We start from the raw sequence: 12000 nt of genomic DNA, 5'->3' as shown, positions 1-12000 counted from the left end.
GTAAGAAGACTTGGCAAAGACCTGAATATAGGAGGAAAAGGAGAGGCAAAGATGGTAAATCCTTCTATAACAGAAATAGGAAGTTTGTGAAGGGAGGAAGGCTTGGGGGAATAGGAGTTCCTTTTAGGACCTATTTTGAACAAAATTCCTTAAGAATGAAAAAGATGAGCCTACTACCTGCCCTCTGCCTCCTCCCAACAGCGACCAAAAATCATCAGCAAGACCTAATATCCATTTTTTTTCTCACTTCTAAGTAATCTCTGGGCAAATCATCTGTGCATATTCTATTTTAATAGGCTCTTTGGTTTGAAAACAGAAGGGACAAAAGGGAAGGAAGGAAGGAAGGAGGAAGTGGAAAGGAAGAAAGAAAAAAGGAAGGAAGGAGAATGGAAGAAGGAAGGAAAAAAGGAAGAAAGAAAGGAGGAAGGGGAAAGGAAGAGGGGAAAAAAGGAAGGAAGGAGAAAGGAAGAAGGAAGAAAAAAAGAGGGAAGGAAGGAAGGAAAAAAGAAAGGAAGGAAAAATGTTCAATGCTCACTATACACCAAGCACTATGCTAAGTGCAGGAGATACAAAGACAAAAGCAAAGTAGTCCTTGCTCTCAGAGAGCTTACATTCTAGTAAGAGGAAACAACACATGTAGGGATGGGGTAGATGCTGAGTAGTGCCTTTGTTTGGAAAGTTACAAGGATGGTGAGTGGAACCAAAGGGTTCCTTAAAGAGCTGATCTGAATATGCATCCATAAAAGGAAATGGATGAGAGGTCTGCTTACAGCGGCAAGGGGGATGATGAGAAGATGGTGGGGGAGGGATGTCAGGTAAAGTTAACTAACCATTGACCAGAACAGCAGGACTCCAGGTCAGGCACGCTGGGGAGGGGAGGGTGAATGGCTCGAGTGCCCCAGGGCATGGTTTCTGGTTTGGAAAGCTGATAAGATGAGGGCCGAGGTGAGGGAGGTGAGGCTGACAGCCAGATGGAGCCTTAGGAGATAAGGATGTCAGACCTGGACATGGTGATCTGATCCAGCCCCCTCATTTTACACATGAAGAAACCAAGGCTAAAGCTTGTTGAGTGACTTGGCCTAGCCCAATGATGAGGACACAGAGAGGGCCCACCAGACCTTTCAGATTTGTTTTGCTGGGCCATGTCTTGACAGCCCCATCCCTGACTCCATCCTGCCCTTTGGTTGAGGGTTTCATTGATTATACCAAATCATTTTGCTCAGTAAAACAACACAGCCTCAAGTCTTGAGGAAAGTGACCCAGAAGGCCAGAGAATAAGGAGGGCCCAGGCTGGTGTCTAAGCATCCTGAATCATCTTGTCAGGTGAGGTGTGACTGAGTAAACTTTCAGAGATTCTTTCTCTGGCCTCACATGCGCCATGAGATATTGGCACTGCCAGAGCACAGGAACACTCAGTACTTGCTGAGACCACAAGGCCTTTCTGAGCATCTTGCCATTGCAACCAGGATCCCAGAGCACCAAACACTCTGACATCAGGAGGAGGATGGCCTAGTTTGGTCCTCTGCCTTTAAGCAGAATTCTTCCCAAACTGCTCCAGACAGATATCTAGAGTGCAGACAATTCAGCCTTCACATACAGCACTCCATCTCTGGTGTCTGGGCCTTTGCGTGGGTCGTCCCCAATGCCTGGTCTGCCCTACCTCCTCACTTCCTCCTCTGCCTCTTAAAATCCCTGGCTTCCGTCAGAAGTCAGTTCATTGGCCACCTTCTACGTAGGCCTTTCCTGATAACCCCAATGGCTGGTGCTCCCCCCAATTACCTTGGATTTATACACACACACACACACACACACACGTGTGTGTGTGAATATATACAGATATGGGAATACATATACAAGCATGTCTATTCATATCTGTTCATATATGTCGAGATGTAGGTTCTATGTATACATTCACTCTATAGAGAGATAGTTACACATATACGTGGAGGCAGCTAAGAGGCACCACAGCTGAAGTCAGGAAGACCTGAAGACCTTGAGTGAGAGATGACAGGGTCATTTATAATAATTAGCAAAATGACAAAGCGAAATCTGGAGCAATCTAGGTGTGTCTTCTTCATGACTGGCTATCTCTGCCACAGTGAGGATTGAGATGACATCATCTGGACCTCCTCTTCTGAAGCTCCGTTTACCGCTGCCAAGACATGTGGTTGAAGTCACAATGCAAAGCTTCTCAGGTGATGGGTTTAGTCTACAGACTATGGAAGTTTTTCCAATAATTTAAACTGATGAGATTTGACCTTTTAAGTTATTCAAGTTTGTCAGGATAGCGCATGCTGGGTGGGGTTACAAGGTTGTTTAGTCAACTTTCAGTCTTGTCCAACTCTTCTTGACCCCATTTAGGGTTTTCTTGGCAGAGTTACTGGAGTGGCTTGCCATTGGAAATCAAGGCAAACAGGGTTAAGTGACTTGCCCAAGGTCACACAGCGAGTAAGTGCCTGAGGCCATATTTGAATTCATGAAGATGAGTCTTCTTGATTCCAAGGTGATCTATACTTTTCACCACTTAGCTGCCCCAGGGTTACAAGACAAAAATTTAAACTTTAGGCAAGTTTCTCTGGGATGTGGGTGGCCATTGAAGTTTACAAGAGGAAGCAACCAGAAAAGGCAATATTAAAACTACCTTGAATCAAGTCTTAGCAAAAAAGAATAAAAATCTATTTCCAATTTTATACAGTCTAATAAGCATTTATCCCCAAAAGCCTCATTACCAGAAGGATCTTGATTCCAATGGCTGAGTTCTCATGGTTTGCTAAAGCAGCATGGTGACCACTCAATTCAAACACCATGATTGCATTGCTTTTTCTTGGATACGCACAAAACAAGTAAAAAAAAAAAAACAATACCTAGTCCTCCAGCATGGGCGTCAATCAATGATGCTGCCACAGCAATGCCTGCAGGGAGGCCTAGTTCCTTAGCAGCTTCTGGGGTGAGACCCTTGCCAAGAGGATCTCCAGGAGATAGCACTTGGGTTCCTGGACAGACAGACACAAGAGAAACCAAACCAAACAATAACAAAAAATAAAGATAAATTGTCATGATTTTTTTTTCTCAACAGTATTGCCCTCTCCCAAATTTATGTTGGATACAGAATTCTCCTCCTCCCCAGTCCTGAAAAATGTCCTTGGATTGAGGCCAAGAAGGAACCTTAGGAGGAATCTAGTGTCATCCCTTCACTCTAGAAATGAGAAAAAAGAGACCCCCACATGGGTCTTACTATCTTACAGATAGTAAGTGGCCAAGGCAGAATTAGACCTTCTTCAGCTATGAGAACTCCATTTGAGCTCTTCCCACTGCACCATGACGCCTCTCAGTTGATTGGTGAAGTCTAGTTGCTCACGCTAAAGACTTAGACGTGGGCCCCACCATATTGAACATCAAACTTCAGAATGTTTTTACAGGCACATAGGGCATCTCAAACAGATGGGAAGTTCTGTCCATGAGAAACTCGTAATATGCTTAATGCAACTCATCCAGTTATAAAAATTCTTTCTGAGACTGATGTTAAATAAATACTCCTTTAAACTCACACACACACAAACAATACTCTTCCTGTGGGGCCTATATTTGTAGTGATAGGGAGCTGGAGGAAGTCTACCTTTGGAATCGCTTCCTGCCAAAGGAAAGGGGGTCCAGTTATTTCCCCATTACACAATTATAAAAATAGAATGAATGAAAAAAGGGAATCTCTTAAACCCTCGGGCAAAGCAAGGCATAAGAACCCTTGGAATGTGTCAGGAATTTGGTCTAGGAGTTACTGTATCGAATGCTTTCCTATGTAGCCTGGACTATGTTGGGAATTGTTAAGACAAAGGCCCTACCCTTGGTGGTACAACCTTACTGGGGAGGAGAAATTTATATACGTGAAATAATATGACACAGGTTAGAACTCATTAATCAACATATTTCCACATACAAGAAGGTCTAAGTAAAGACTATTTATTTTCATCTCTCTCCCCTGAAATGAGTAGGTACTATATCAATATCTATTGAAGAAATATCAAAAAATTAAAAGGCAACATAGAGCTTTGATGTCTGTGAATAACAGGATCATATTTTTGGGCTAAAAGGGCTTTCAAAGATTTTGTATTCCAACCCTTTATTTTTACAAATCAGGGAACTTTGTACAGAGAGGTTGCCCAAGGTAAGCAGGTGGAACAGTGGATAAAGTATGGGGCCTGGAGTCCAGAAGATTTGAGTTCAAATGTGGTTTGAAATGCTCACTAGCTGTGTGACCCTGGACAAATCACTTAACCTCTGTCTGCCTCAGTTTCCTTAATCATAAAATGAGAATCATAATAGCACCTGCCTCCCGGGGTTGTTGTGAAGATTGAACGAGATAATATTTTTTAAAAGTGCTTAGCACAGTGTTTGGCACAAAGGAGGGACTTTAATAAATGTCTCTTCCTTTCCTCCTTGCCCACCCCTTTGCAAGGTCATATATTCAATAAGCTACAAAACTGAGAATAAAAGATTACCTCAATTAAGTCTCACCAAAATCTGGTGAGGTAGGGACTACTTACAGGTATTATTATCTCCGTTTTTACAGACCAGGAAACTGAGAATCAAAGAGATTAAATGCCTTTCCCTGGTTATAAGGCTAATAAGCATCAGAAGCAGGATTTGAATGAATGAATGAAAAGTATTTACTAAGCACTTATCATGTGCCAAGCACAAATACACATATACAAATACAAAAGCCTCAACAGTCCCTGCCCCCGAGTAGCTTATTTTCAAGTGGGACAAGAAACTATACCTGGGAAGCAGTGACCAGGAAAGGGAGGTAAGGCCTGGAAAGTCACAAGATGGTGAGAGAATGAAAGAGCAGTCCATTTACATGTCCTTTATGGAGGCAAAGTGGTGGCTATTTGGTTATAATTCTCAGATAAAGAGGTAGAAAGATGGAGTTGGGGAAGGATCAACAGGATGGGAAATTGTAGGTTCCTAAAGAATGTTATTTTTAGATGCTTAGCTCCTCCCAGAGATAAACTCCCAAGGTCAGGTGGTTGGAAAGGCCCAGCAGCATGGTGGAAGGCACTAAGACATTCAGGGTAGTTGATGACATCTGGTACGGTCCTAGCAAGAGCACTTGTTGGTGTAGGGCTGCTCTGCATGGTGAATCGATCTAGCATCTTGCCAACAGTCTTCAGGAAGTAAGAAAGGGACCACTTGTGGGACATAGTGTAGTGGCTTCTTATTCATATTGACTAGATGGCCACTGAAGGCTCTTCCAGATCTGACATTCCCAAGGGAAGGGAGGGAGGTAGAAAGGAAAGAAGGAAGGAAGGAAGGAAAGGAGAAATGAAGGAAGGAAGGGAGGGAGGGAGGAAGGAAGGAAAGAAAGAATGAAGAAAAGGGGGATGGATAAAGGAAAGAAGGAGGGAAAGAAGGAAGGAGGGGAGGGAAGAAGAAAGAGATGGAAAGAGTGAGAAAGGAAGAAAGGGAGGAAAGAAAGAAGGAAGGAAGGAAGGAGAAAGCATTTCTTAAGCATTTCCTATGTGCCAGGCACTATGCTACACACTAAGGATGCAGAAAATAGCCAGCAAGATTGTTCCCGTGGGCACAGATAACACCTTAAAGGGAACTAAAAGGGGGCCGAGGGAGGTGGAGGCCAATGACCAGAGTGAAGACAGCAAGGTTTGGAAGTGTCTGGGAGAAGGATGAGGGCGTTGTGCCAACTGAGATAAGGTGAAAGCTCACCTCTCAGGGCCCAGCATGGCAGGAGCAGAGTCTCGGTATTAGTGGAATGAAGACGAGAAGGACGATCGGGGTCAGAAGGCATGGTTTGCTTCAGTGACCTGAAGTTGTCCATCAGTCAAAGGGAATCTACTGGAACATACTATGTCCACTCCAGGCCAAGGCAATGTGATCCCCAGCCAAACCTGGGTGAAGTTGACTGATTGCTTTGTCTGGTATGGTGATGAGGTCACAGCTCCATCAGCCAGTAGGCTGGAGAGAGGCTCCCTTGCCTGGACCTGCCAGAAACTGAGTCGTGGGATCCTGAGGACTGGGCAGTTCTCTCTGCTTGTGTGCCAGGGTCTTGACTCTTGGAACACGGCTAAGCTGAGATCATCTGTCTGGAAGTTCACTTCAGTGATATAGATCCCAGTCCGTCCATGCCTGCCCATCTTGTGTCTTGTCATCCACATCTCCCCGTAAGTTCACCCCAGGAAAAATACCCAACATAGTAGAAGTCTTCATCTCATTTACTTGATGTCCCAAGAATACAAATTGAGACTTGGGCTATTCACTTGTCCTCTCTTATTCTTGCCCTGTAAACTCAATGCCACCAATCGCCTTATTTGTCTTTCTAAGAAACATCTTTGAAGGCACTGGAAATAGCCTTCTATCCTTGTCCTCCACAAGCTTAAATTCTCCTGGATTTACTCCATGGGAGCAAATCCCAAAATTGTTACCAAACAATGTGTCTGTTTTTTCTGGCTTTCTTCATATCCTAGTTAAGATCCCTCTTCTTCCAAAAGCCCTTTACAATCTCCCTTCATGTTAGTGTCTTCCCTCTGAGACTATTTCCAAGATATGTCTAGATCTTGTTTGTACACAGCTGTTTGCATGTTGTCTCTCCTATTAGATTTTAGGTCCTTGAAAGCAAGCGCACTGTCTTTATCTTGATATCCCCAGTACTTAGCACAGAGGCTCCCACATAGTCAGCATTTAACAAATGCTTGTTGGCTTGACTAGAAGACCATGTTCTTTTTTTTAAGTTATAATGGAACCAGACATTCCTGGACGTAGTGAATCCATGGACCTAGCAGAGACTAGGAAATTGTAGCCCACTGAATAGCCGAGGAGCAATGTGACATCCAATCAATCAATAAGTAAATTTTAAGTACCTACTATGTGCCAGGCATTTTCCCTGCCACTGGGGATAAAAAGTACAAAGAATGAAGCAATATCTACTTGCACTGGGCTTATACTCTAAAAAAGGAGTACAGAATAAATATAAATATACACATAATAGTTAAATACAAATTAGCTTGGGCAGACATTTGAAGTTGGGAGGACCAGGAAAGGATTCTTGTAGATGGCCGTGCTTGAGCTGTGACTTTAGGAGAGAGAGGGGATCTGAGGTATAGGCAAGGAGGGAGTGCATTCTAGGCTAAGGCTCAAGGAGGGCAAATGGAGTAGCATGTGGGAAGAGCAAGAGAAGGCCAAAGAGAAGGCCAGTTGGCCAAATTGCACTGTACAGCTCTTTTCTGTTTATGCTTCATTTATTTTCATTTTTATTGCCATCTTTCTTCTTTTCATCACCTTCATCTTAATTTCCTCCCATGCTCCCCTACCCAGAAGGCCATCCCCTGGAGCAAAGAATAGTATTTATATTTCTAATTGTCTTGTCCCAGGGGATTATTTCTGAGCCTGTGTGTTTTCTTCTTCTTTGGAAGTAAACCCCAGATATGTACCTGTCGTCTGGAGTGTGTAATGGTGGAAGATAGAATGGAAGCAGAGAACAGGAGCTAGAATCCTGGGGGCAGGAAAACAATTTGGGACTGGTCCATCAGCATGGGAAACCAGGCAGGCTCAGGGGCCAAGAAAGTACAGGAGGCTCCGGTCCTTGGGCTAGGACCCGGACATCAGGAAGGTTTGGAAATTAACAATTAAAGAAAGCCTGGGGGCCAAAGGCCAAGGTTCCTCAGATCAAGTAGATGGAATTTCCAGGGAGTTGACAGGAGATCACGGAGACCAGAGACTCAGGGACAGATGCCTCACAGGCTACAAGGATGCATCACACAAATGAACAAGAATTAACATGGAGAACAAATTATCATGGTTTACCGCAGTGAATACTGAATCTAGAGTCAGGGGACCAGAACCCTATCTGACTTGTTACCTGTGTGGTCAAGGGTGAACTAGTAGAACCTGCCAGTGTTACAGATGAGGAAACTGAGGCCCAGAAAGACACAGTTTGCCTAAGGTTATGCAGGAAGAAGCTAGGTTTGAACCCAGATCCTCTGACTACAAACGTACTACTATGAAATCTTTCAGACACTAACTCCAAACTCTCATACAATAATTTTATATTATTTCTGCTTTCACACATCGGGCTACTTTCTGCTCCCTACACTTCACATTCTATCTACCATTTGTCATTTTTCAATGATTTTTTCAGTTGTGTCTTACTCTCCATGACCCCATTTGGAGGTTTATTGGCAAAGATACTAGAATGGTTTGTCATTTCCTTTTCCAGATCATTTTACAGATGAGGAAACTGAGGCCAACAGGGTTAAGTGACTCACCCAGGGTCACACAACTATTAAGTGTCTGAGGCTGGATTTGAACTCAGGTTTAGCTGACCCCAGGCCTGACACTTTATCCATTGCACCACCTAGTTGTCCATCTACCACGTTGATGTCACTGTCCAGGCTGAATACCACGTTTGTAATACTCTTCCTCCTCACTTCCACCTGTAGAAATCCCTAGTCACCATCAAAGCTTAGCTCAGGTGTCATCTTCTATGTGAAGCTTTTCCTGTATCCCTCAATGGTGTGAGAACTTCCCACTAGGAAATTACATTGCTTTTACTGTGGGATAAGCAATGAGGCCTCACCTTGATATGTTCAAAGAACAGTGAGTCAACAAGTTTAGCTAGAGTTCAGAGGACAGAACAAAGGTAGTGTGAAATCAGGTTAGATTGGTAGGTTGAAAATAATAATAATGGTATTCATGTAATGATTTACAGGGGGTAGGTACTATTTTGATTGCCATTTTAGAGATGAGGAAACTGAGGCAGATAGGGATCAAGTGACTCACCCAGGTTTCCCAGCTAGGTAGTATCTGAGGCTGGATTTAAATTCTGGTCTTCCTGACTCTAGGCCCAAAGTTCTATCTACAGCAACACTTGTCTAAGTTAGATTGGAAGACTTTGAATTCCATGCTAAAAAGTCAGGTTCTTTAGAAGTGGCAATGGGAAATCTTTGAGCACTGGAATGACATGATCCAACCAGTTTCTTGGGTAGATTAACCTGGCATTGGCATGTCAATGCATTGACATTAAGGAGAGAGATCGGTGGTTATTGTATTTTACTGACCTGTTGAGGTGAAAGAAGAACCTTCACCATCACTTACCAATGGCTCAATCTTGGGATGGTTAGCAGTTACATCCTTGGAACACCCAATTCCTTTTTCCCTCAAGATATCTGATTGCATTTCAGTTTAATCCTAACAAGATATGTTTTTTAAGAAAACAATAAAGCCCCAAAGAAATTCAAATAATCAGGATATTCTGTTGCTCTCAGGTCAACTTTTAGCATTAGTCAGTCAACCAGTACATGTTTCTTAAGTGTTTATTGTATGCTAGTTACTGTGATATAGGCATTGGAGATAAGAGATGAGAATGACACTGTCCCCATTCTCACAGATTTTACATTTTACTCAAAACAGAAAAGAGAAACAATGCACAGGAGAACTGAGGACACAAATAAATACAGCAATGAAAAGGGATATATTATGACTGGCCAGGTGTCAAGCACAGTTCAAAGTGATCCATGATATAAATGCAAAAGCAAAGCCAGTTTCTACCCTCAAAGTGTTTACAGTCTAATGGAATTAAGATATCAGAAACGTATCTTAAAAAGCAAAACCAGTTCCTGGGTTATGGTTTAGCATTCGTGTTTAAATCATTTTTGACTTTTTATTGTCTCTTTTTCTCTCATGCCCAATCAGTCACAAAGTTCTTGTCTTTATTTTCTCTGAAATAACTCAGTGCCCAATGGATCCTTGAGGTCTGGGTAGGGTGAAGGAAAAAGGCTGATACCAGGATGGACATTTTCTCCTCTTCAGCCAATCAGCTAGATGATGCAGTAGATAAGTCATGAAGACGTGAGTTCAAATCTAACTTCAGACACTTAGTAGACTGTGTTACCCTAGGCAAGTCACTTAACTGCTATCTGCCTCAGTTTCCTCATCTGTAAACTCAAGCTAATAATACTAACTATTGTTTGGATTAAGTGAGATTTGTGAGGCACTTAGCACAATGACTGGTACATAGTAGGTGCTTAATAAATTCTTCTTCCCTTCCCCAATCAATTAACAAGCATTTATTAAGTAAGACACTGTGGGATACAAAACTGAAATGATAGTCTCTGCTTGCAAGGGGTTAAGCTCTATTAAAGAATATGTGCAAGGTGATTTTGGGTAAGGACTTCAGGAAAGGCTCTGCATTAGAGTGTAAGCACCTTGAAGGCAGGGACTACCTTGCTTTCATATTTGTATCCTTGGAGCCTCGCCAAGTGCCAGGCATAGAATAAGCAATGAATAACTAACTTTTTCATTCATTGCTTCTTAAAGTTATCTTCCTCTTCCTCTTCCTTTCCTTCTTCTCATTATTATCCTTATTTCATTACAGTTGAATCTTAACTAGTGAAGAACATTAAATTCACCACTGCATTCCCTTTCCCAAAACATTCTGGCCAAAGATATTTTAGCATTTCCTCTCTTGTGTAGTGATACCTATATTATTTAAAATCAAGTTTAGGGAACGTATGTGAAAAGTCTTAACCAGAGTGGGTTCACCTGGGTTCCATGGCAGAAGATTTAGAGAGTGAGCATAGGTCACTTAATGCCCTGCCTTTTTTGCCCCAAATGTGGTGGAAATAGCCTTGTTTCCTCTGCTAGTGAGTTTCCCTTTACCCACTCCAGGTTACCACCTATACTTGCCCCAGGTGGAAAAATAAATGTTAGTTATGGTTCTATACAGGTGTCATCAGAGCCTTGCACTTCAATAGTAAGGCAGGAAAAGTGAAAGGAAGAGGACTCCATGCTGACCCACCTGCCATCATGATCCTAAAACTGACATGTATCCTAATCCCCTTCAGGGGCCAGCAGCACAATTGTGCAGGTGGCTCATAAGTTTCCTCAAGTCCTTCTCAACTAAAGCACTTGGCACATTGTTAGCTTCCTTTCTAGCCATCCAAAGCTATGGTGAACAATTACTGGGTGGTTGAAAACCAACCACCATATTGGGGCTACTATTACACAAAATCTTTCCCTATTAGTTTTTCAATTATCTATGACTAATGAGCACTTAGGGAATGGTTTCAGACACCACACACACACACACACACACACACACACACACACACACACACACTCCTCTCTCCTAATGTCAGCAGAAGAAATTAATGACTGGATGGATGGATGGGAGACAGAGATGTATTATGGTGGTTAACAGAACTGTGACTCTCCTTAGGAGGGATAAAAGCTAGATTGGGGTTCACATACCCCTAAGGTATCACAGAGTTCCTTTGTTTTCTAGGAAACAGCTAAATAAACCTTACTTAAATGCAGATCAGTATTTACCAGACCCAAGAAGGAAAGCAGGCATAGAACAGAGCTCCCAGAAAAGTCAGAAACAGGATTAGACATTAGATGTCAGCTCTCTGAAAACTGGATCCCTCCTTCTTGGTAACCTCTACTTCTGACGGTGCAAAAGAGGCACTTATGACCCAGTGAAGGATCTTGGAGGGATTATGTTGTGCTAAATGCCACTTAGATTGGACAAAGAAAAGAGGAAACTGGTTGCACATTCCTGGGGTTTTTTCAATCTGTATCCACAAATATATAATTTTTGGCTTTACTAGCCATAGTGTTGTTCTCATTATATATTGTTATGATTATCCTATGATAGCACAATGAGAAAATAATAAACTTTTATAAACAATGTGATACAATATTGTGAGAGGTACCTGTGGTATAATACGTGGACCTAGGAATTAGAGTTGAGTTCAAGAGTGTGCAATATAGGCAACTCTAAGCCTATAATGCCAAAGAAGTGGTATCTATCTACATAGCTAGAAGTGGTTTTCCCATTGGGGTTTCTTTATACCAGTGAAATCATGGGTTGGCTCCCAAATCCCCCAATCCCTTAAAGATATGCCTAGAATGGGAAAGCCAACTATACTTTAAGATCTTGACCTGGGTGTGTGTGTGTGTGTGTGTGTGTGTGTGTGTGTGTGTGTGTGTGTG

At 42.5% G+C, this 12000-nt stretch overlaps 1 protein-coding gene across 5 annotated transcripts in view; it reads right to left on the bottom strand.

The window, feature by feature from the left end:
• FGGY (FGGY carbohydrate kinase domain containing) overlaps window positions 1-12000 on the bottom strand; it is a 532436-nt gene that overhangs the window by 222733 nt on the left and 297703 nt on the right. For 4 of the 5 annotated variants that reach the window (XM_027852828.1, XM_027852831.1, XM_027852829.1 and 1 more), the window contains one exon: window positions 2865-2993. The exons of the other annotated variant lie outside the window; for it this stretch is intronic. In XM_027852828.1, coding sequence (XP_027708629.1) covers window positions 2865-2993 — 129 coding nt within the window. The remainder of the gene's footprint in view (window positions 1-2864; window positions 2994-12000) is intronic. 5 annotated transcript variants of the gene reach the window in all.

This window comes from Vombatus ursinus, unplaced genomic scaffold (genome assembly GCF_900497805.2).
Source record: "Vombatus ursinus unplaced genomic scaffold, bare-nosed wombat genome assembly UNPS02009824.1, whole genome shotgun sequence".
In the NCBI taxonomy this organism is placed as follows: domain Eukaryota; kingdom Metazoa; phylum Chordata; class Mammalia; order Diprotodontia; family Vombatidae; genus Vombatus; species Vombatus ursinus.
The sequence above is the reverse complement of the archived record's forward strand: the minus strand, read 5'-3'. Positions and strand labels throughout refer to the sequence as shown.